At 54.3% G+C, this 24,654-nt stretch overlaps 2 protein-coding genes across 5 annotated transcripts; one reads left to right on the forward strand and one right to left on the reverse strand.

Moving 5' to 3' along the window:
- Positions 1-11,242, reverse strand: CHMP1A (charged multivesicular body protein 1A). The gene is made up of 7 exons (XM_025371273.1): positions 11,045-11,242; positions 7,626-7,645; positions 5,821-5,898; positions 3,737-3,883; positions 2,706-2,834; positions 2,035-2,222; positions 1-1,582 (listed from the first exon to the last, which is right to left on the reverse strand). Exons 1-7 carry the CDS (start codon positions 11,049-11,051, stop codon positions 1,561-1,563), a joined length of 591 nt encoding a protein of 196 aa, XP_025227058.1. The 5' UTR covers positions 11,052-11,242; the 3' UTR covers positions 1-1,560.
- SPATA33 (spermatogenesis associated 33) lies at positions 11,213-22,045 on the forward strand. Of its 4 annotated transcripts, none has more exons than XM_025371275.1 (3): positions 11,213-11,298; positions 11,713-11,886; positions 20,647-22,045. In XM_025371275.1, the coding sequence occupies exons 1-3, from the start codon at positions 11,265-11,267 to the stop codon at positions 20,856-20,858; spliced, it is 420 nt and encodes a 139-aa protein (XP_025227060.1). In that variant the 5' UTR covers positions 11,213-11,264; the 3' UTR covers positions 20,859-22,045. The 4 variants fall into 4 exon arrangements, with proteins under 4 accessions (XP_025227060.1, XP_025227059.1, XP_025227061.1 ...); XM_025371274.1 differs by having other exon boundaries at positions 11,273-11,411; XM_025371276.1 differs by having other exon boundaries at positions 11,282-11,329.
- Positions 22,046-24,654: the final 2,609 nt, after the last annotated feature.

Consider the following 24,654-nt stretch of genomic DNA (forward strand, 5'->3'; position numbering starts at 1 on the left):
TTTCCAGGGATCCATTTGTTTATTTACAACAGCATTCTAGGAAAAAGATGAACAGGCCCCTCTCCCCAGTGCTCAAGAGGACAGGACTGAGGCAGCCCCCACCCGGCCATGGCTCTGCAGAGCTCTGCGCCCTCCCCAAGGCTGTTACCCATGACGGACAGGACGTTCTCTCAACGCCAGGGTTGATTTTGGGGAGGCTGGAGGGAACCACATCCAGGACCTACCAACACCAGCCCCTCCCTGGGGCTCCCAAGTTCTGAAAAAAAAACACCAAACGCAGTGAGCCAAAGTTGGGGTCTCCACGTTCCTGCACGTAACAGCCACGACACCGCTGCGGCCTCCGTGTGGGCTGCGAGGGATGCGCGGGACTGAGGGGGCGGGGACCCACACTCCCCACCAGCCGCCCACCACCTGCCTTTTCTACTTTGGCAAAAAAACAAAAAATCCTGGAAGCCTCAAGACAATGACGTAAACTCTAGGAAATGGAAAAGACAGCAGGTCCAAAGCCCCTCAGCCTCCCAGCAAGTCCGTCCCAAGAGCTGCTGGCAGCTCTCCAGGGCCACACTGGCAGGTTGTCCTCAAAGGAGCCCCAACCCCAGCCCAGCTAAAGACGGCTCTCCTGAGCGCCCTTCACCAGCTGCTGTGGCTTCCACGCTGGGCAGGCACCCCGTCGTTCAGACGGCAGAGGCGACACAGGCAGCATCGTCCGAAGCGAGGCCCCAGGGACAGGTCCTCTGGGAGACCCAGGCTGCCCACTGGGAGGAGCCGCAGACACATCCTCTCAGACTGCGCCAGCCCGCAGAGGGGCTCTGCCGAGGAGACAGACAGCACAGCCCACGTGGCCAAAGGCACCTCCAGAGGCAGCAGCTGAGTGAGGATGAAGACGGCAGGGTGGGCACACTTGGATGTGGATCTGGGTGACAGTTCTGTCCCCATGGACTGGGCAGCTTTAGGAACTGAGGGAGCGCAGGAGGCCAGGGGGCTCAGCCAGCTGGTAGGGGCAGCCGAGACCCCACTCCTGGAATCATGGAGGAGGAGGGTGTCATTGTAAATGCCACCAGGATGGCGCGGGGTGGCACCTGACATCCTCCAGCACACACAGGCCTGTGGTACCTCCTTGGGCTATGTCTGTGCACATGGTGGGACCTCCTGCCCGCTGAGGGGGTGTGGAGAGGCCTCAGGGAGTTGCTTGGCAACAGGGTAGCCCTGACCCCCTCTGGCTGATGAGGAAGCAGCATGTCTGCTGCCCCAGAGTCTGAAGGCCCCCACAGTGCTGGGTAAAAGTCCACAGGGCCCCTCCTGGCCTCCTCGCTGTGGGCCCAGAGTCACAGAAATCACCCCCACAAATTTGCAGAAACTCAACACCAGGACGCAGACCCACCGCCCAACCTAAAGGAACAGGAACACCCTGAGGCCATGCAGGCCTGGCAGGCGAGACACACAGAGTGGCTGCCGGTCACAGCTCCACAGGGCCAGCACAAAGGCAAGACGCGGTGGGGAGAGGACAGGAACCTTCCAGCACACCACGGGGCAGAGGTGGTGCACTGCGGCGGGGCACGGCTAGTTCCTCAAGGCGGCCAACCTGGAAACCAACAACATGACTCGGGTCAGGGCGGGGAAAGGGGTCTCTGACCAGCACGTGCTCCCGGTGAAGGTGTCTCCTCCGTGTGGTGTGCAATGACCCTTTTCCTCCTCAGTGTGCTGAGAGAACGAGTGACAGGCCTTGGAAACAGACATGCCCGTCCCACTTTTACCTGATCCATTAGGAAGGGCGTAGTATTCTAAAGTGCACTGCAGACGTGCGTAAACGCCACGCCCGACCACACTGAAGCCTCCAAGCCAGCTGGAGCAGGATGGGGCAGCAGCGGGCGGCTTGGCTCGGGGGCAGCTGCGGCCGGGGCCTCTGAGTTGAGATCAGGGCTCCCTGGTCAGAGCCTTAGCCCAAGCTCTCCTCCAGCCTCTAACCCCCAATGCCCTCTCCCTTCCCACAGGACCAGAGTACAGGGCACACAGCGTTTTGGGGACCGACCCTACCTCCGTGACAGCTGGTCCTCCTGGCTGCGCACAGAGCTCTCGCCCACGGCAGAGGCGCCCTCGGGCAGCTGGCTGAGCTGGTCCAGCACCTCCAGGCCATTCTCCTCAGCGATCTGCATGATGAGGCTGTCCACCTGCTCCTGCGGTGTGGTCAGCGTGGTGGCCGAGCTCATGGAGTCCTCCATCACCTGGGGGCAGGGGCACGCTCTGGACAACAGGTGGGGCCCAGGCCCACGAGGCCCCACTCAGCTTCACAAGGGTCCAACCACACTTTTCGTTCCCTCACACAGCCAGCCACCTTCTTGCCCTGTTCTCTCAGTGACTCTCTCTGACTCACCTTCCACCAGGAGCCTTTCCTGCCCCCACACCCAGCCCCACCCTCTGACTGCGCCATGCCTGCTGCCTTGGCTGGACATCTTTCTACACCTCTGCATGCTTCTTTGCTGTCTGAGCCTCCCCACAGGAGCCAGGTGCCTGCAGGAGGCCGCTGCCACCCTGTCCACCCTACCTGTCAGGGTCCTGGCAGGGACCCAGCACAGAGGATGCTTGGTGACGTCAGGGAGCAACCACAGGCATGCAGAGACAGCATGTCAGCCTGTGGGCCACCCCCCACGAGCTGCCCACACACCCTCCATGTCCCCAGGCCACAGCCCAAGGGCAGGGGCACATACCGACGTGTGGACGTCCAGGTTCTGCACCTGCTGCTCGAACCTGTCCATCACTGAGGAGACCTTCTGTAGGTCCATGGTGCTCAGGGCCTTGTCCAGAGCTTTGGTCACCTGGGCCATGTTCTTGGTCACCTGAGACAGGAGAGGGTGCAGGAGGGAACGGGATGAAAGGCAAGCGGAGCTCACGCACCAGGGATGAGTCCCCTGGGCTCTGACAGGAGAGCTGCGGCACCCCAGCCCTGACCCACAAAACCCCAGCTCTGGGCTGAGCCATCATCTGGGTCCTATGGAAAGACCAACTCCACGGAAAAGGCTGTGGAGACGCAGGGTGGGGTCCCTGGAGAAAAGGCTAACGACGTGGGGTTTCCAGGACCCCCGTGCCCTCCTGGCCACCCGCACTGTGGGAAGGAAATGCCTGCGACAGCGAAGGCTCTGCTGTGACGTTCCCTGACCCAGCAGATGAGCCTGGCCATGCAGGCTCCGTCTCTTGTGGCAGCTGCCAAGACCGAGGCCTGGCCGGGCCCAGTGACAGTGAGTGGTTCACGCCTACAATTCCAGCACTCTGGGAGGCTGAGGTGGGAGGATTGCTCGAGGCCAGGAGTTTGAGACCAGCGAGGCCAACACAGACACGCTGTCTCTACATAAAAATGAAAAAAATCAGCCGGGCGTGGTGGATGCCTGACATCATGGTCTCAGCTACCTGGGAGGCTGAGGCAGGAGGATCGCTTGAGCCCAGGAGGTTGAGACTGCAGTGAGCTGAGACTGAACCACTGCACTCCAGCCTGGGTGACAGAGCAAGAGAGTCTCTAAAAAAAAATATTTAAAAAAAAAAAAGCCCAGGTCCTATCAAGAGGCCCTTCCTGAGGCATCAGTGCAAGTGACGGTGCAGCCTCACCTGTGTCCCCGCCAGCACTGCCCACCCCATGCTGACCCAGCTTCCCTCAACTCTGAGCTGCTCCAGATCCAGACCGCAGAGCCCATGTTTGCCTCAGTGGGCAGATGCCACCCACCTGGCACCAGGGCCCAGCACTCACCCCCTTCATGGTCACGGCCGTCTGCACCTTGGAGGCCACTGCGTCTACGCGGGACGCCATCCGAAGCCAGTTCACACCTTCGTTCTTCTTGCGGATGGCGTTCTCGGCATACACACGGGCACACTCTACATTTTTCTGCTGAAGGGCCTGAAACACGGGGAAACAGAGGCTGGAAGAACTTGGTGGTGTGTGTGCCCCCTGCAGAAGAGCCCAGTGGGTTTTTTTTTTGAGACGGAGTCTCGCTCTGTCGCCCAGGCTGGAGTGCAGTGGCGGGATCTCAGCTCACTGCAAGCTCCGCCTCCCGGGTTCACGCCATTCTCCTGCCTCAGCCTCCCGAGTAGCTGGGACCACAGGCGCCGCCACCACACCTGGGTAATTTTTTGTATTTTTAGTAGAGACGGGGTTTCACCGTGTTAGCCAGGATGGTCTCGATTTCCTGACCTCGTGATCCACCCGCCTCGGCCTCCCAAAGTGCTGGGATTACAGGCGTGAGCCACCGCGCCCGGCCGCAGGAGCCCAGTGTTGACTCCTCCTGGACGCCACTGGCTAGGGTGGGCGGGCCTCTCCCCAGAGATGTTTGAGCTAAAAATGCAAACACTCAGGCCCCAGCCCAGCCCCACAAGCAGGCTTCTGCTCCCTGCTGCACCCCTCCAGCATTCCACCGGGCACAGGACACAGCGGGCGACACTCAGAGCCTGTGGCAGGCAGTTCTCCGAGCTCCTTTCTCCCTGGGAGCCTGGTTGTGGGTGAAGAATTATCGAAGTCCAATACCCTGGGACCTACTTCACCGATTACGCAGTCTTAAGAGCTGCACAAGATCCCATCTTCTTTTCTTTTTTCTTTTTGGAGGTGGAATCTCGCTCTGTGGCCCAGTATGGAGTGCAGCGGTGTGATCTCCGCTCACTGCAACCTCCACCTCCTGGGCTTAAGCAATTATCCCGCCTCAGTCTTCCGAGTAGCTGGGACTACAGGTGTGAATCACTGCGCCCGGCCTAGATCCCTCCTTTCCTTCTGCCCTGTCCATCATGGGGAGGGGGCCCCTCCTGGAGAGGCACCCCTGTGAGCCTCCCGCCCCCTTCCACCCCATGATGCCCTAGGCACCAGCTCTGTAAGGAGGAGGGAGAGAAAAATGATAGGATCCGCCGGGCCTGGTGGCTCAAGCCTATAATCCCAGCTACTCAGGAGGCTGAGGCAGGAGAATCATCTGAACCCAGGAGGCAGAGGTTGCCGTGAGCCGAGATGCACCTCTGCACTCCAGCTGGGTGACAGCGAGACTCCATCTCAAAAAAAACAAAAAAACAAAAAAACAAAAACAAACCAAAAGATAGGATCGTGGCAGGCAGCTAGCTAGAAGCCCTCTTCCTGTAGTTTATGGCAAAATCAAGTTCAGAATGTTGGAAATGGAAAGAAGGAAAAGAATGAAGGCAATGCACTCATCTCTATGCTCTGGACGCCCTCGGTGGGCTGGGAAGGTCTGGCAGGGGCTGTAGAGCAGGACAGAAGCCACTCCGGGCTCCACCACACACAGCACCTCCCTTCCTGTTTGTCTCATGTGGGAAGCAAATACTCTGAGGCTGAGAAATCATGGTGAGGATTAGGCTGGGCACAGTGGCTCATGCCTGTCATCCCAGCACTTTTGGAGGCCAAGGCGGGCAGGTCACTTGAGGCCAAGAGTTCAAGACCGGCCTGACCAACATGGCGAAACCCTGTCTCTACAAAAAAATTTAAAAATTAGCTGGGTGCAAGCCTGTAATCACAGCTACGTGTGAGGGTAAGGCCCTGGAATCACTTGAACCCGGGAGGCGGAGGTTGCAGTGAGATGAGATCGCACCTCTGCACTCCAGCCCGGGCAACAGTGCAAGACTCTGTCTCAAAAAAACAAAACAAAACATATATAGATACACACACAAACACACATACACACACATATATATATATCTCAAGGTGAGGATTAAATTATGATGTAGAAAGTGCCCTGCCCCTCCCCAAAAGGCATCAAAACAAAACAGAACACAAAAATAAGGGCAGAAGAGGACAGAAGACAGACCAGGAGAGTCATGACCCCACGGCCCCCAGGGTCTCACCTTCTTCACTTTGGCCTGCTCTGCCTTGGAGTCCTTCTCCGCCTTCTTGGCCAGCTTCTCCAGCTGCTTCGCCGTGAACTGAGCAGAAGCCAGGACGTCCTGGGTCAGACACGTGGAGCCCATCCCCCAGGCCTTGCTCTCCACACCCCCACACCTGTGCCCACACAGGTTCTAAGCACCCATCAGCCAGCCTGGGCCCAGCACACGGCAGGGAAGGCACGAAGCCTGCGGACGTGCATCCCGGGCGGTGAGAGAGAGCACCAGCTGGAGGAGGAAGCTGTCTGCTCTGCCTCAGGCGCTGTTTGGGTTTTCTCCAGTGTCTCTTCTCCGTCAACACCCTCACCCAAGGCCTCCTCCAGAGCGAAGGGTCCAAAACCTCTCGCTCTGGTCTCAACCCCTGCTTAGAGATGGATTTCAACATAAAAGAAAGACTCAAGAAAACTCATTTCAGGCTACCCCCAAGTCGTAAGACGGAATTCCAGGTAAAAACACACCTGAAAATGATATCCTGAGAGAATGCTGTGGATGCAACAGGTTGCTGGGCAGCACACACAGCTGCTGGGGGCCTAACTGCTCTGCCAGCACCACAAGGAAACAGGGCCTCTGGCGACCCATCTGGAACCACCGACGCCACAGGGTTCAGGACGGCCAGCACAGCGCCACAGGGTTCAGGACACAAGCAGGCCTCAGCGGGTCCCCTCTGCGCCCAGCAGCATCTGACAGACCCACCATGATGGCAGAAGATCCCAGGAGCTCAGAGCCAGCGACAAGGCAAGATGAAGCCGGCCACGGAGGAGCAGCCAGGAGCACGTCCCAGGGAAATGCACAGAAACCTGCCCTGGATTACTGGAAGCTGCAACCACCACCCCACATGGAAGGAATACTCAGAAAGCTCTCCTTCAAACGATCTCAAAGAATGAGTCCACACAGCGGAACACCAAGGCCTAATATCCAAGTTGTCTTTCTTAAGATAACACTCCGGGCCGGGCGTGGTGGCTCACGCCTGCAATCCCAGCACTTTGGGAGGCTGAGGTGGGCAGATCACGAGGTCAAGAGATGGAGACCATCCCGGCCAACATGGTGAAACCCCGTCTCTACTAAAAAATACAAAAAACTAGCCAGGCGCGGTGGCGGGCGCCTGTAGTCCCAGCTACTCGGGAGGCTGAGGCAGGAGAATGGCGTGAACCCGGGAGGCGGAGCTTGCAGTGAGCAGAGATCCGGCCACTGCACTCCAGCCTGGGCGGCAGAGCGAGACTCTGTCTCAAAAAAAAAACAAAAAACAAAAAACAGATAATAAAGTATTGCACTACCTAGGAGCGCCCATTCCCTGAAACTCTATTCATGTCTCTTTATGCAAACTGCGCTTGGAAACCNAAAAAAAAAAAAAAAAAAAAAAAAATTAACCAGGCGTGGTGGTGGCGCCTGTAGTCCCAGCTACTCAGGAGGCTGAGGCAGAAGAATCACTTGAACCCGGGAGGCAGAGGTTACAGTGAGTCGAGATCGCACCATTGCACTCCAGCCTGGGCGACAGAGCGAGATGCCATCTCAAAAAAAAAAAAGGTAACACTCCGTCTTTCATACATGACCCTAAGGATCTGCCTCCACTTAGCCTGATAAGAAAAGAGCTAATATGTCACCAAGCTGGCTCAATAATCCCCTCCTTGGTCAGCAGTCTGAGCCCTGTGTGGTGGTCACTCAACTATTACATCATCTGCCCAGCTGTTTCTGTGGCTCTGAGTGAGTGTGGCTTACACTATCTGTCCTCACCAGAACAGGGCTGGGGTGAACGGCCGTTCGGTACATACCTTCAACTGGAACAGGGTATCTGCAAAGAGAGAGGGAATGGTTTGAGGATTGGGAATGGGATGTTACACTTCTAGCAGGCGGGACTTACTAGGATCCTTCTAGACACCAGGAGCTAGAACACAGACACAGACCACACCTGCCTGGGGCCTTCGGGGAGCCCCCCAACAAGGGAGGCACAAGACAGATTTGTGTGCCAGCCCTGGCCCCTTGCTAGCCACAGGGCCCAGCAAATGCAGACGCTCCCTCCCCGTTGCCTTGTTAGGAACATGAGGACGGCACCAGTCAATCTTAGAGGGTTAGTGTGAGGACGGAAGAGGTCGTGGACGCAGCATCTTTTGGCCATGGTTAGAATCCAAAAGATGGTGGTTTATAATTAATGCAACTTTGCAAAAGCCCCTTGGGATTCTTTCCCAATTTAAAAGTTCACCTGTAATCCCAGCACTCTAGGGGGGCCGAGGCCAGTGGATCATTTGAAGCCAGGGGTTTGAGGCCAGCCTGGGCCAATTTAAAAGTTCAGTACTTGACAGTTCACTTTTTACAGACTCTTTCTCCCCAAAGGTAAATGGATAAAAATAGCAAGGTGGTAACTCTTAGGCATCAAAGAGCTGATTTCCACCGGGCAGTCGCTCAAGCGGGTAATCACAGCACTTTGGGAGGTGGAGGCGGGCAGATCACTTGAGGTGAGAAGTTCGAGACCAGCCTGGGGAATGTAGTCAGACCTCATCTCTATTAGAAAAAAATATTTTTTTTGGCCAAGTGCAGTGGCTCATGCCTGTAATCCCAGCACTTTGGGAGTCCGAGGCAGGTGGGTCACGAGGTCAGGAGACCGAGACCATCCTGGCTAACATGGTGAAACCCCATCTGTACTAAATATACGAAAAATTAGCCGGGCATGGTGGCAGGTTCCTGTAGTTCCAGCTACTCGGGAGGCTGAGGCAGGAGAATGGCGTGAACCCAGGAGTCGGAGCTTGCAGTGAGCTGAGATCCGGCCACTGCACTCCAGCCTGGGTAACAGAGCAAGACTCTGTCTGAAAAAAAAAAAAAAAGAGAAAAAAAAATTTTTTTTAAAAAGTAGGATTGATCTGAATTCATTCAACTGCTAAATTTGGAGAGTGACCCCTGATTCCTGAAAGGGCTTCACCACACCAGCCAGAATGAGGAAATGGAGCCTGTAAGAGAGTGAGGTTACGGAGTGTTTACAAATGCAAATCAAGGCTCCAAGACGAGACTCCTGGGGTTCCAGTGAGCTCGGGCATCGTGCATCGTTCAATCTATCACCTGTCTGTGTAGGTGTGGTCAAGGCCAAGTTCAATCTGTCATCTATCAGTGCAGTGTGGTCAAGGCCAAGGTTATCTGTGACTGGAAAACAGCCAGCCTGACCCAGGTGACACAGTGCAGGCCACGCAGGCCTTCCCACCCAACTCACCGTGGGATGCTGGCCAAACCACCCCTCCTCACCTCAGCTTTCTTCTCCAGCCGTGTGCGGCAGCACAAAAACCCAGCTAAGGCAAAATCTGACTCTGTGGAAATCTGACATGGGCTTGAGAGAAGTCCCCTCAAAAGAGTGAGTGAGCTGTGGAGTGAAAAGTCACATTTTTTTTTTTTTTTTTGAGACTGATTCTTGCTCTGTCACCCAGGCTGGAGTGCAGTGGCGCAATCTCGGCTCACTGCAACCTCTGCCTCCCAGTTTCAAGTGATTCTCCTGCCTCAGCCTCCCAAGTAGTTGGAATTAAAGGTGCCTGCCACCACGCCCAGCTAATTTTTGTATTTTTAGTAGAGATGGGGTTTCACCATGTTGGCCAGGCTGGTCTCAAACTCCTGACCTCACGTGATCCACCCACCTCGGCCTCCCAAAGAGCTGGGGCCCTGAGCCACTGCGCCTGGCCTCCCAGAATGCCGGGGTTGCAGCCCTGAGCCACCATACCCGGCCTGGCCAGCATTACTTTTTTGTGGCGGGAGGTAGATGCTATCTTTCATCTTCTCTCGAGGCAATCTGTAGAAAATCTGTACACATTTCCTTCATGATGACACGGTGGTACTATAGCTTCTCACACTTCAAAAAGTATTTTTTTTTTCTTACACAGAGTCTCACTCTGTCGCCCAGGCTGGAGTGCCTCGCGCGATCTCAGCTCACTGCAAGCTCCGCCTCCTTGTTTCACACCATTCTCTGGCCTCAGCCTCCCGAGTAGCTGGGACTACAGGCGCCCACCGCCACGCCCAGCTGTTTGTATTTTTAGTAGAGACGGGGTTTCACCATGTTAGCCAGGATGGTCTCGATCTCCTGACCTTGTGATCTGCCCACCTACGGCCTCCCAAAGTGCTGGGATTACAGGCTGCGCCGCTGCACTGGGTCCTGCAAAAAGTATTTTTAAAAGCATGCCCATCACACCAGCCCAACGTTTCAGCAAATGCAGGACTTCAATCTGCCAGATTCATCCTGTTCTTTAGTATCCCTGAGCACAGAGCCGGCCCCAGGTGGAGAAGGTCAGAACCAGGGTGTTCCATTGCCTGGAGCCCCTTGCCTTGGGTTGGCTCCTGCTCAGACCTCTGCCTCTCCATCTGGAGAATGGACCCAAAGAGCTGCTGTGACCAGGGCCTGGCACTTAGGGAACACTTTTGTCTGAGCTCTTCTCATTCGTTCTGATGCTGTTTGGAGGGAGGGGGTGCAACTGTCACTTTTTCTTGTGCCCTCTGACCCGATATTCCAGGGCCCGAAGGGCCGAACAGGCATCGCTCAGTCCCCTCTACCAAGCTGGCGGGGAAGGGCACCTGACGCTGAAGAGTGCCAGGGGTGGAGAAAAGGGTCCTGGGTCGGTGGTCAGGGGTCGAGGCTCAGGGCAAGGGATCCTGGGTCAGGAGTCTAGGTCTTGGGTCCATGGTTGGGGGTCGGAGGTCGAGGCCCCGGGGAAGGCGTACCGGGTTGAGAGTTGGAGGTGGCGGCCTGGGGAAAGGGGTCCCGAATCGGGGGTCGAGGCCCGGGAGGAGGGGTCCCAGGTCGAGGGTCGAGGCCCGGGGTAAAGGATCCCGGGTTGGGGGTCGGGGGCTGGGGAAGGGTCCCGGTCGGCGGCCGGGAGTCGAGGCCCGGGAGAAGGGGTCCCGGGTGGGTGGTCGAGTCCCCAGGGGAGAGGTCCCGGGTCGGGGATCGAGGGTCGAGGCCTGGGAGAAGGGGTCCCGGGTCGGTGGTTGAGGCCCCGGGGAAGGGGTCTGGGTCGGGGATCGGGGGTTGAGGCCCGGGAGAAGGGGTTCCGGGTCGGTGGTCGAGGCCCTGGGGAAGGGGTCCCGGGTCTGGGATCGAGGGTCGAGGCCCGAGAGCTCTCCCGAGTCCCGCCCGCGGCCCCAGGTGGGCGGAGCCCACGCCAGTGGGAGAAGCGGCCCCGCCCCGCGCGCGAGTCCCCGGAGGACGGCCGCGACCTCTTACCGTCCATGGCCACAATGACAGGAGCAGCACCCGGAGAGAGAGAAGGGACGCCGACTCCGGGCGGCGTCAGGTCCCGGCGGCGATCGAACCGACCAAGCTGCGCCCGGCGGGGACTTCCGGGGTCACCGCCCCGCTTCCGGTCGCACGGGCTGCTCTCGCGAGAGGATGGTGGCCGGTCCCGCGAGAGGGGCGGGGCGGGGCTGCGCGGCGCGCGGTCGCCATGGTGACGCGCGCCGCGGCCGCGAGGACCTCTTGTCGGTCGTTCAGGGCTGCGCGGCCGCGGAGGTGCGGGGACCCGGGCTTGCGCCGGCGGGGGCGGTGGGCTCACCTATGGGCCTTTCCAAAAGCAAACAGAAACCCAGGAAAGGTAAAGGGGGCGCAGGCGCTGGGCTCCCCGCGTCTCCGCCCCTCGGCGCGGGCCCAGGGCGGGGCTGGGCGGGGCGGCGCGAGCGCAGGCGCCGACCTCGGCCCGGGGCGAACCGTTCCTGCCGCCGAGTCCGCCACGGACGGCGCCTTAAGTGTCTTCCCGCCTGAGGCGGTTACGGAAACGGAGAGACTCGAGACTGAAGCCAGCTTATTCTAGACCCAAACAGGCGACTGAAGACGATGGGACCCACTGCCCTGGATTCGGTAAGTCCCGGGTCTGACGGGTGATCCGTATGTTTCAGGTGAGGAGCAAAAGAAGGAATCCATCCATTCGGTTCCAAAATCTAAGGATAAGTTGATGGAGAAGCATTCGCAGGAAACCAGGCAGGCAGACAGGGAGTCGGAGAAGCCTGTGGACAGCCTCCACCTGGCGTCCGCGACAGCCAAGCACCTGTCGCCGGCAGCTTCGCAGGAAGGTAGGAGACGGCGGGAGGGAGCGAAGCGAGGTCAGCGGCTTGGAGGATCTGGGGCTGGGGTGAGGAGCCCACTTCTGAGACCTTACCGGATGGACACTAGTAGCAGGCACGCGCCCTAAAGTTGAAACTGGTTTGTTTTAGGAACTTTATGTAGGAGGTAAATATCCAGAATTCTTGGTTGAAAACATAAGTTTAATGAAAATGTAGGTCAGTTCCCGAGTGATAAGTGTGTACCAGGTGGTCGAGGGGCTGAAGCAGTGTGCGTGTGTCTCACCTGAGGTTCTCCTGGAGGGCTGGGTATGTTGGTGCCACCGGGAGTCCCTCAGCCTCCGCGCACTGGAACAGAGCCTTGGGAGGCCGTCCCAGGCTGGAGTGTAGCTCTCCGAGGGCTGCTGGCGCAAGCACATTGTGGAGGGTGACTGAGGAGTAGAACCTGGGTGCGACAAAGGCGTCCTTTATAACAGCCTAGTGTGACCAGACCTTTGGGTGTGTGTGGGGAAGATGAGGCCCTAACAGTAGGAAGAAGCTAGAATACAAAGTTTTCCATCAGTTTTACCACATGGAGCTGGAAGTGTTAAATAGTTTAAACAATGGAGATGCTGCCTGGCGCAGTTAAACCTGTCGTCCCAGCTACTTGGCGGACTGAGGCAGGAGGATCTTTTGAGCCCAGAAGTTCAAGACCAGTTTGGGCAACATAGTGAGACCCGTCTCTACAAAAAACAAATATTTAAAAATAAAAAACGAGGGCGGCATGATGGGGTCTGTGCCTACCAACAGGGAAGCAAGTTCCCAGGGGAGGTGGCCCCATCAGAGACCCATTGCTGTTGGCCCAGTGGGAGCCAGCGAGGCCTTGCAGTACGAATTTCAGAAGGGTCAAGCAGGCAGAACCCGCAGAGCCTGTCATCTGAGGAGACTGGGGGCCTGTGCGAGGAGGAAGTGTTTCAGTTTCATCACAAGAATGAACCACTCGGCCGGGCACGGTGGCTCACGCCTGTAACCCCAGCACTTTGGGAGACCAAGGTGAGTGGATCACTTAAGGTCAGGAGTTCAAGACCAGCCTGGCCAACATGGTGAAACCCCATCTCTACTAAAAATACAAAAATTAGCTGGGCATGGTGGCATCTGCCTGTAATCCCAGCTACTCAGGAGGCTGAGGCGGAGAATTGCTTGAACCGGGACCTGGGAGGCGGAGGTAGCAGTGAGCGGGATCGCGCCACTGTACTCCAGCCTAGGCTATAGAGTGAGACTGTCTCAAAAAAAAAAAAAAAAAAATGAACCACTCGGGTCAGACAAGAAAGAGTGTCGGGAATGACTGGCCTGCTAGGCAGAGGAGCTGGGTCTGGACTGGTTCAGATAGGCTTGTGGGATCAAGAGCTGGAAGTAGGAGGCTCTGGGCCTTGGACTTGGAAAAAAGGCCTGGATTTGAATTCCTAGCTTTGGAACCCCTCACTAGAGGGTGGAAGTCTGCAGGAATAGCATCACCTTAGGGTGGCGGTTTGGAAAATGCTACCTGTCTGTCAGGGTGCTTTTAGCTGAAAGTTACAGAAAAGCTAAGTAAACACAGTTTTAACGCAGGGATTTAATGTCTCACAAATGAAGGGTCAGAGGCAGGGCTTCCAGGTTGGCTTGTTAGCACAGCCGTGACATCAAGGGCTTTGCATGTCTCTTCGTGACCACTCTCAGTGTCCACAGCCCCCAGTGAGTGTACAGCCCCCACACGCAGGCAGGACTGCGTCTACTTCAAAGGCGTTGCTCCTTGCTTTATATTAGCAAGGAAACCTTTCCCAGGAAGGCTTCGCCTGCCCAGCCTCTCTAGGACACACTCAACAGTGCAGATTCCGCAGGGGCTGGAGGGAGCTGTGAAGCACAGCAGTGGGCAGGACCTCTACCAGCAACGGAAGTGGGGGAAGGAGGACCGCCTGTTGGAAAGGCCCCAGCAGTGTCTGTCACACCAGAGGTGTGGGAGGAAGGTGGACATGAAGGGAAAACAACAGAGTGAGGACAGAGTTTCAGGAGAGAAGATGAAGTGTGCACACTCTCCGTGTGGTGACGGGCTGCGCGACGGTGAGGAGCAGGCTGCTGACTCCTTTGCCACACCGTGAAGGATCCTGAAGGTGGGACGCTAAGTGAGAAAAGCCAGAGGAAAGACCACTCATACTGCAATTCCCTTTACATGAAATGTCCAGAAAAGACGAACACATTGCAGAGAGAAGCAGATGAGTGGTTGCTGGGCAGGAATGGGAGTCGACCACAGCTGAACACAAGGGGCCTTTGGAGGGTCACGGAAGTGGTTTAACCTGAATCTGAGCCTGGGAAGCAGTGCAGTTAGCAGTCCTGGTCCCTAAGCCCGTCCTGGGGACTTTGGAGGGTGATGGAAGTGGTTTAACCTGAATCTGAACCTGGGAAGCAGTGCAGTTAGCAGTCCTGGTCCCTAAGCCCTTCCTACAGGAGCCAGACTTGTGAGTGAACAAGCCGTCAGTGATTCCAGGCTCTGGCTGGATCCTGGAGTCGTCTCAGCTTGGGGCGTGCACCTCAGGGGGAGCCAGCATCAGTGTCCAGCCCCAAGAGCCGCCCTGGACGTCTCAGTGAGTCTTTAGATGCCTGCAGCTGCCTGGGCAACCACAGGTGATACCTGTCCTGCCAAACCTGTCCTGAACCCATAAAATCCAGAGAAAAGCAAGTAGTTGTTTTAAGCTGCTGAGGCTTGGGGTAAATTACTATGGAGCAGTAGTGACCAGAACAGAAGGGCCATGATGGGGAGACAGTTTGGCCATGAGTTAATCACTGTGGCAGCTGTTGGGATATTGATATGGCTTGGCTGTGTCCTCACCCAAATCTCATGTTGAATTCCCACATGTGGGAAGAACTGGGTGGGAAGTGATTGAATTATGGGGGCAGGTCTTTCCCATGCTGTTTTTGTGATAGTGAATGAGTCTCACGAGATTCGATGGTTTTGAAAATGGGAGTTTCCTGCATAAGCGCTCTCTCTTCCCGCTGCCATCCGTGTAAGACGTGACTTGCTCCTTCTCCCCTTCCGCTGTGATTGTGAGGCCTCCCCAGCCATGTGGAACTATAAGTCCATTAAACCTTTTTCCTGAATAAATTATTGTCTCTGGTATGTCTTTATTAGCAGCATGAAAACAGACCAGTACAGATATATTATACTGTTATCATAACCACTGCTGTATATGCTTAAATTTTTGCGTTACAAAATTCACAAACATACAAACAGATCTAACACATCACAGATTTACAGTCAGCTTATTCCACAGTGTTGGAAATTCTACCACAAATAAAGAACTTGGGAAAAAAGGAAGGAAATGTTAGAAGGAAACCTGAGAGACCTAGAACCTGGGCTCAGTCACTCCTGAGACAGTCAGATTGGGTATTTGGGGATGAGTCAGTGTTAATTTTCTTAGATGTGGCAGTGCTATTGTAGTTATGCTAAAACACAATCCCTATCTGATAAAGAGGTATACTGCAACATTTATGGGTAAAATCATGTCTGAAATTACTTAAAGATACTCAGGATGCTGGGCGCGGTGGCTCATGCTGTAATCCTAGCACTGTGGGAGGCCAAGGCGGGCGGATCACTTGAGGTCAGGAGTTCGCAACCAGCCTGGCCAACATGGCAAAACCCCGTCTCTACAAAAAATACAAAAAAATTAGCTGGACGTGGTGGTGTGCACCTGTAATTCTAGCTAGTTTGGAGGCTGAGACAGGAGAATCGCTTGAACCCAGGAGGCAGAGGTTGCAGTGAGCCAAGATCATCCCTGGGTGATGGAGCGAGACTCCATCTCAAAAAAAAAGATAGGAAAAAAATGAAGAAAGAACAAGACAACAAAATACTGATTGAGGCTGAGCGCTGCTTAGGTGCAATAGAAAATATTCTATTTTCTTGTGTGTTTGAACGCTGTCTTTTTTCTTTTTTTTTTTGAGATGGAGTTTTACTCTTGTTGCCCAGGCTGGAGTGCAGTCGTGCGATCTCAGCTCTTAGCTCACTGTAGCCTCTGCCTCCCAAATTCAAGAGATTCTCCTGCCTCAGCCTCCCAAGTAACTGGGATTACAGGTGCCCGCCACCATCCCCAGCTAAATTTTTTTGTATTTTTAGTAGAGATGGGGTTTCGCCACACTGGCCAGGCTGGCCTTGAACTCTTGGCTTCAGCTGATCCACCTGCCTCAGCCTCCCAAAGTGCTGGGATCACAGGCGTGGGCCACCACGCCCGGCTGGTTTAAACACTTTTGTAACTTTGTTTGTTTTGAGACTTCTACCTCCCCGGTTCAAGCAATTCTTCTGCCTCAGCTTAAGGCAACCGCCACCATGGCTGGCTAATTTTTGTATTTTTAGTAGAGATGGGGTTTCACCATATTGGACAGGCTGATCTCAAACTCCTGACCTTGTTATCCGCCCGCCTCGGCCTCCCAAAGTGCCAGTATTACAGTTTGAGCCACCGCGCCTGGCCTGTAACATTTTTATGAAGGTAGAGTATGCTTGATTGCAAGAAAATTTTGAGTAAGAAGAGAAATGGAACACTTCTATGAGCTATTAAAAAATATGCTGAGTGAAAAAAGCCAATCGCAGAAGGTCACATGCTGTATGATTCCATTTCTTCTTTTTTTGAGACGGAGCCTCGCTCTGTCGCCCAGGCTGGAGTGAGTGGCGCCATCTCGGCTCACTGCAAGCTCCACCTCCCGGGTTCGCGCCATTCTTCTGCCTCAGCCTCCTGAGTAGCTGGGACTACAGGTGCCTGCCATCACACCTGGCTTATTTTTTGTTGTATTTTTAGTAGAGACGGGGTTTCACCGTGTTAGCCAGGATGGTCTTGATCTCCTGACCTCGTGATCCTCCTGCCTCGGCCTCTCAAAAGTCCTGGGATTACAGGCGTGAACCACCGCGCCCGGCCCAAAACAAAAATTTTAAATGAGGTGGGAGGATCACTTGAGTCTGGGTGGCTGGGGCTTTGTTGAGTCTTGGTCGTGCCACCACCTGCTGCTGTCACGGGAGCCTTAGGGTGTCACTTTGCTAGCCAGAAACCTCTGTGACCGCAGCACTTCTGCCTGGGTTTTGCTCACACCTGCTGGGCTTGTACTGTCCACTCAGCCAGCAGACTGCACTCGGCTCACACTCCTAGTCCAGATCCCACACCTGCAAATGGCGAGCCAGGTAGACAACAGTGAGCGGTGTGTGGGAGAGCAAGTGTGGGGTCCGGCCGCTGCGCACAGCCAGGCTTTAGGCCATCCCTGGCTTGAAGGTGGGGCTTCACTGGGGCCCTGCTCCTTTCTGCCCAAGAGCCTTTCTGCCTCCCGCTGCCATTAATCATGTTGTCCATGGTGTCCAGGCTGTTCGTGCTGAGGGATGCCTGCAGGCTCAGGCTGAAGTGCCCTCAGGTCCCCCTCACCTTTCTCCCCATGCTCGTCAGGACCTGAAGTCTGGAGGGGGATCGAGACGGCGGGGGCTGGCTTGTCAGCATTGCCTTGAGTGCATGTACACCTGGCCAGGTCATGGCAGTGCCTGGGCTTGGCCTCAACTTTGCTCTGAAATTGGAGTGGGCAGTGGGAATTGGAGCGGGCAGTGGGAGTCGGAGCGGGCGGTGGGAGTGGGAGCGGGCGGTGGGAGTGGGAGCGGGCGGTGGGAGTCGGAGCGGGCGGTGGGAGTCGGAGGGGGCGGTGGGAGTCGGAGCGGGCGGTGGGAGTCGGAGGGGGCGGTGGGAGTCGGAGCGGGCGGTGGGAGTGGGAGCGGGCGGTGGGAGTGGGAGCGGGCGGTGGGAGTCGGAGCGGGTGGTGGGAATTGGAGTGGGCGGTGGAAGTGGGGAGAGGCCAGACAGTGGGAGCAGGCACTGCTGAGCCTGCAGGGGTTGGGGGTGCTTCCTCGGCCCTGAGAGCACAGGGATGCCCAGGGCCATGGCTGTGGCTGGGTTGGGCCCCTGCCGCATCAACTCAGGAGAGGGGAGGCTCCTGCCTGTTCCTGTCTCCCGTGGGATCCGTGGAGCACGCAGCCCTGGCCATGCCTTGTCTGCTGCAGCTGGTGCCTTTGCAGTGGCTGCTCCAGGTGGGCTGTGCCTGCCCTCACTGCCTGGGTCACCGGAGTGAGACCCTGACTCCCCCACAAAAAAGAGAAAAAGTGGAAAATAGGCAAATGTTTTTATAAGTTTGGAATAGGGAACACCTTTCTAAGTTCATAGTCTCTTTGTGGAAATGTAAGTTGACGTAGTCTCTATAGAAAAGTTTGACAGTATTTACCAAAATTTGAAGTGAATTATACCCATTTACCCAGAAGTTCTAGTAATTTACCAATAGATAAACCCTCCAAAGAGTGTGAGCACATAAATGCAAGAATGTTCACTGTAGCACTGTCTGAAAAAGATAAAAATTGGGAATAGGCTGGGCGCAGTGGCTCACACCTATCATCTCAGCACTTTGGAAACTGAGGCAGGAGGCTCCCTTAAGTCCAAAAGTTTGAGACCAGCCTGGGCAACACAAGGTGACCTCATCTCTACTGAAAAGGAAAAAAAGTGAGCCAGGTATGCTGGTGTGGGAATAATATGGTCCCACAGGTGAGATCGGTGGTCCCAGCTACTCAGGAGGCTGAGGTAGGAGGATCACTTGGGCCTGGGAGGTCAAGACTGTAGTTTGCTATGATCACATCTACGAATAGCCACTGCACTCCTTCCTGGGCTACAGAGTGAGACCCTGTCTGTAAAAATGGAAGAAAAGGGCTGGCACAGTGGTTCATGGCTGCTGTAATCCCAGCGCCTTGGGAGGGTGAGGTGGGAGAATAACTGGAGCCTGAGAGTTTGGGACCAGCCTGGGCAACATGGCAAAACCCTGAGTGTACAAAAAATTTTTAAATTAGCTGGGTGTGGTGGTGCATGCTGGTGGTCCCAGCTACTCAGAAGGCTGGAGTGGGAGGATCATTTGAGCCCAGGAAGTTGAGGCTTCAGTGAGCCATGATCATGCCACTGCATTTCAGCCTGGGCCACAGACCAAGATCCTGTCTCAAAAAAAGAAAAGGGACATTTCTCAGTGCTTAATGCAGCTGTGGGGCATTCGGCAGCTGACACAGATGAGGCTCTGTAACACAGCACCGCAGGCAAAGGGAGAGGCCGAGGCCTGAATACCCCATCAGACGAGCCTTGGGCAGGCGACTTGGCCTCTCCACCTTCCCCACCTGGTTAGCCTTGGGCAGGCGAGTTGGCCTCTGTGGCTCCCCAGTCTGACGAGCCTTGGGCAGGTGGCTTGGCTTGTCTGTGCCTCAGTTTTGTCTGTGAAATGTGGGTTGTCAGAGACTATAGCAGAAGCTGCCGTGTGTCATTTTTCACTGTTCTAGGGCTCAGAACAGGTACACGATAAAAGCCAGCACTGTCGGCCGGACGTGGTGGCTCACACCTGTAATCTCAGCACTTTGGGAGGCCGAGGCGGTGGATCACCTGAGGTCGGGAGTTTGAGACCAGCCTGGCCAACGTGGAGAAACCCCATCTCTACTAATAATACAAAAATTACCTGGACGTGGTGGCGGGAGCCTATAGTCCCAGCTGCTCGGGAGGCTGCGGCAGGAGAATCACTTGAACCCGGGAGGCAGAGGTTGCAGTGAGCCGAGATCACACCACTGCACTCCAGCCTGGGTGACAGAGCGAGACTCCGTCTCAAAAACTAATAATAATAAAATAATAAACCGGCACTGCCATTGCCAGCTGTCCATCTACCTCGCATCCAGGTTCGTGAGCTGTCAAGTGTCCCCACAAAGCTGTAGAACAACATACCCACTGTAGTTATGTTTCTGTGAAAAGGTGACTGTGAGTCTTCTAACCCTGTACCACACACGTGTGTGCAGAGAGTGCGAGCTCCGTCCTGCCCTCCCAGAAGTCCATAGCATGACAGTCCAGGAAGGGGGCGGGTGGCCGGCCAGGAGAGCAGTCGGCGAAGGAGCACTTCTGCTTCGTAGTTGGCAATGCTTGGCAGGCTCAGCAGTTTCACAGGTGTCAGGCGTTCCTTGTAACCTTAACAAGTTTAAGAAAATGTGAGAGGCCGGGTGCGGTGGCTCAAGCCTGTAATCCCAGCACTTTGGGAGGCCGAGACGGGCGGATCACGAGGTCAGGAGATCGACACCATCCTGGCTGACACGGTGAAACCCCGTCTCTACTAAAAAATACAAAAAACTAGCCGGGCGAGGTGGCGGGCGCCTGTAGTCCCAGCTACTCGGGAGGCTGAGGCAGGAGAATGGTGTGAACCTGGGAGGCGGAGCTTGCAGTGAGCTGAGATCCGGTCACCGCACTCCAGCCTGGGCGACAGAGCCAGACTCCGTCTCAAAAAAAAAAAAAAAGAAAAAAGAAAATGTGAGCAACATCAGAAATGTCCATTTCTAGAACATTCTAATGAATAAAGTTCTGGACAGAGGGCTTTACCAGAATTAGAAAGCTTTGAAGTGGAAATGATGTCTCTGAACCTTGAGCTCTGAGGCGGCCCCTGCCGGGACGTGTGCCCTCTCTCCTGGTGCCGGTCGCCCTGACGCCACCCTGCCGCGGACGGTGGAAGTGTTTCTCCCGTTTTCTTCCCTGAAAAAGGGTGTCCAGCATCAGCAACCCTCATGGCTGAGTTGCAAATCCATGAAGCCCTGGAATGTTCATGGACAGTTTTGATCACTTTTGGACTCACCCATTTCTTCTGCTAACCATACATCTAATTCCTTTCCTCTGACCAATGGCAGGAGGTGGAAGGAGCTTTCCACACATCTGCTAAATGCCTGGATGTTTTTTCCTCTAGAGAAACCTGATGTAAAGCAAAAGTCCAGCAGGAAGAAAGTGGTCGTTCCACAGATCATCATCACGCGAGCGTCAAACGAGACGCTCACCAGCGGCAGTTCCAGCGGGAGTGACCAGCAGAGAACCATTCGGGAGCAGGAGGACTGGGGCCCCTACCGGCGGCACAGGAACCCCAGCACCGCAGATGCCTACAGTTCACGTCTCAAAGAATAAACAAGCACCCTTGCATGGCACTCGTTACTCCCTGCAATAGGCGTCTCAGGAAGGGCCGCCCCACCCTGTGAGGAACCACAGCCCCCTTCTCCAGTGATCTCGGGGAGGGTGCACCAGGGCCGCCCCACCTGTGAGAAACCACAGCCCCCTTCTCCAGTGATCTCAGGGAGGGTGGCACCAAGCCTGCCCCACCTGTGAGAAACCACAGCCCCCTTCTCCAGTGATCTCGGGGAGGGTGGCACCAGGCCCGCCCCACCTTGGAGAAGCTGCGGCCCCTTCTCCAGTGTCGTTTGGTCCTGCCTTCCCCAAAGCTGCTTACAGCTCAGTCGAGGCAAGAGTGACTGGCTCAGAGAGCAAGCTTTGTGGTGATAAATGAATAAATTAGTATGTTCATGTTGGAAGTGGCTGGCTGTGCAGAGTGATGAACAGCAGATGGCATCTTACATTCTGATTCACGGTGGACAGTTAAAACACTTGCCTTTGTTTCAGAAGGAGACGATGTGAATACTTGGAAGTTATAGTGAATAAGATGCCCCCAAACTTGAGGAAAAGGTCAGATTCTAAGAGCTAAACATTAAGATGTAATGTTCCAGAACAAAGAGGTACAAAGTCGACTAACGGGCCCCAGGGCTCCTTGCTTGACTGTAATCTGACTCAGTTTATTAAAAGGCCCTAAAGAAGAATGTGGAATGTGTGCTGGGGGCATGGGATAGCCATAGCACTGAGACTTTGGAAGTGGCCTTGCCAGCGCTGTCCTGTCTTTCTGACCACAGATGAGGGCTCCTGAGTGTGGAAGGCCGTGGAAGGGACCTGAGTACAACGGCATGAGACAAGTTATCAGGTGGCTGCACCCTCTCCAGCAACCCTCAGCTCAGGCTAGACTTCCCCCTGTGTTGAGAAGGCTCTGCCCTGTCTGGAAGCCTGATGAGTTTAGTGACAGTGTGGTCGCTTTATTAGTTTCCAGTCTGGCCAGCAAGCTTCCCATGCAATCTCCCGTTGGCTTGTTTCAGTGGCCAGCGGAGAGTCCTGGACACAGACTTCTCAGGTGCCAGCGGGAGGGAGCCTGCTGCCTGCCACACACACAATTTCTAATCCATACAGGCCTATATGGTATATACACACATACACAGAGCCTTAGGAATTGGGAAAGGCCAGTCAAAACCTGGGACGCTAATTTCACTCTGCCACAAGAAAAAAAATAAGCTGAAAGATGAGTCACGCAAGAAACTGCTTCCTTTTTGTTCCTAAGCAGAGAGCTACAAATAACAAGTTAAAGTCTCTCCACAGGTAGCTACTCTTTGTTCACCTTGTGTGAAGTGCCAATGTTTTTTTTAATACTTCAAGTTCTACAGTACATGTGTACAACGTGCAGGTTTGTTACATATGTATACATGTGCCATGTTGGTGTGCTGCACCCATTAACTCGTCATTTACATTAGGTGTTTCTCCTAATGCTATCCCTCCCCCCTCCCCATACCCCACAACAGGCCCTGGTATGTGATGTTCCCCTTCCTGTGTCCAGGTGATCTCATTGTTCAATTCCCACCTATAAGGGAGAACATGCGGTGTTTGGTTTTCTGTCCTTGCGATAGTTTGCTGACAATGATGGTTTCCAGCTTCATCCATGTCCCTACAAAAAACACGAACTCATCCTTTTTTATGACTGCATAGTATTCTATGGTGTATATGTGCCACTTTTTTTTAATCCAGTCTATCATTGATGGGCATTTGGGTTGGTTCCAACATGGAGAAACCCCATCTCTACTAATAATACAAAAATTAGCCGGGCGTGGTGGTGGGAGCCTGTAATCCCAGCTGCTTGGGAGGCTGAGGCAGGAGAATCTCTTGAACCCGGGAGGCGGAGGTTGTAGTGAGCCAAGAACACAGCACCGCACTCCAGCCTGGGTGACAGAGCGATACTCCATCTCAAAAACTAATAGTAATAAACCAGCACTGCCATTGTGTAGTATACACACACACACACAGTCTTTGCTATTGGGAATAGTGCTGCAATAAACATATGTGTGCATGTGTCTTTATAGCAGCATGATCCTTACATCTTATAATCCTTTGGGTATATACCCAGTAATGGGATGGCTGGGTCAAATGGTATTTCTAGTTCTAGATCCTTGAGGAGTCGCCACACTGTCTTCCACAATGGTTGAACTAGTTTACAGTCCCACCAACAGTGTAAAAGTGTTCCTGTTTCTCCACATCCTCTCCAGCACCTGTTGTTTCCTGACTTTTTAGTGATTGCCATTCTAACTGGTGTGAGATGGTATCTCATTGTGGTTTTGATTTGCATTTCTCTGATGGCCAGTGATGATGAGCATTTTTTCATGTGTCTGTTGGCTGCATAAATGTCTTCTTTTGGGAAGTGTCTGTTCATATCCTTCACCCACTCCATCAAAAAGTGGGTGAAGTGCCAATTTACTGAGCATGAGGCAAATACATAATTGACTCCTTTTGTCCTGTGACACGTGGATTCAAGGAGGTGCCATGCCCTCCCCGCTTCCCCTCCAGCCCCTTTAAACACTGAAGCCCTCAGCATCATCTTTGGAGGAAGGTACAGACTTGGCTGTCATGCACACATCCTTAACCTTGGCCAAATAAACCTCTAAGGTGACTGAGAGCTGTCTCAGATACTTGTTGGCTTAACAAGTTGGCGACCATGCAGGGACTCAGAGTGGAGGTGGCCCCGCCCTTTGACAGAGTTTCTGCTGGTGCTTAGGACCAGTTTGGGCTTGCTTCATTGCTCAGGACAATGGGACAATTGGCTGAGACTGGGGGCCCTGCCACCCTCCAGAGAATCTCTGATCTCCCGGAACTGGGTTGAGGTCTGAGGTTTATTCTGCGTACAACGCCTTTTCCTTTTCTGGTGTTTCACTTGCTTCCAACAAAGAAGGCGCGTTTCCTGCTTCCGTAATGATGGGGAGCAGGAGAGTTCCCTGGAGCTTCAGCTCGGAAACAACTCGAGTTTTTCCTGATTCCAGGACGGTAGAGAGCAGTCGAAAGCCTGGGCCCCGTTCCTAGGTAAGTAGCAGAATTGGGGTTCTGTCTTGGAAGTCCTCAATGACTAAAGCTAAGATGAACAACTGGCTGGTCTTAATTTCTTACTATTAGTATGCTCAGTAAATGTATAAATTATGGGATTGTTTGTTTTGCTTAACTGCTTTTTATTTGTTTCTGTGTTTGCTACTTTTGCTGTTTCAGTCTTTTTCCCATTGGATTTGATGAACTCTGTTAGACTTGGTCAGATCTGAAGAAAACTTCCAAATTGTGGGAAACGAGGCCTCTGAATTAACTGAATTCCCACAGCTGGGAAAAAGGAAAAATAAAAAGCCAGAAAAAGGGAAAACGAGATTTTGACCACCTGATGGGCTTTATTTGCATAACAAGGCCACCTTTTCCCAGCCAAGCCTGAAGAGTAAGTGCCATCACCTCATGCTGCAGTTCAGTGGGTAGAGTCGGCCGTTTTTCCACCAGGACAGCCCAGGTTTGCTTCCTACACCGTTTCTGGTTTGAAATTTGTGTTACTTTTGAAATATCAGCAATTTGTCCCAGCTGAAATAAGGTAGTGAGATTTAAAGATTTAAAAGGAATTTTTTTTTTTATTGAGACGGAGTCTCACTCTGTTGCCCAGGCTGGAGTGCTATGGCGTGATCTCAGCTCACTGCAACCTCTGCCGGCCAGGTTCACGCCATTCTCCTGCCTCAGCCTCCCAAGTAGTTGGGATTACAGGCACTAGCCACTGCACCTGGCTAATTTTTGTGTTTTTTTTTTTTTTTTTTTTTTT

The sequence above is a fragment of the Theropithecus gelada genome, chromosome 20 (assembly GCF_003255815.1).
Source record: "Theropithecus gelada isolate Dixy chromosome 20, Tgel_1.0, whole genome shotgun sequence".
In the NCBI taxonomy this organism is placed as follows: domain Eukaryota; kingdom Metazoa; phylum Chordata; class Mammalia; order Primates; family Cercopithecidae; genus Theropithecus; species Theropithecus gelada.

Coding starts and splice junctions, on each gene's coding strand:
- CHMP1A (XM_025371273.1), bottom strand. Junction 2,223..2,705: donor ACCTGGACGTCCACACGTCG/GTATGTGCCCCT, acceptor CCCTGCCCCCAG/GTGATGGAGGACTCCATGAG. Junction 1,583..2,034: donor GAGGACCAGCTGTCACGGAG/GTAGGGTCGGTC, acceptor GTTGGTTTCCAG/GTTGGCCGCCTTGAGGAACT.
- SPATA33 (XM_025371274.1), top strand. CDS start 11,375: ATGGGCCTTTCCAAAAGCAAACAGAAACCCAGGAAAG. Junction 11,412..11,712: donor CAAACAGAAACCCAGGAAAG/GTAAAGGGGGCG, acceptor CGTATGTTTCAG/GTGAGGAGCAAAAGAAGGAA. Junction 11,887..20,646: donor GCCGGCAGCTTCGCAGGAAG/GTAGGAGACGGC, acceptor TTTTTCCTCTAG/AGAAACCTGATGTAAAGCAA.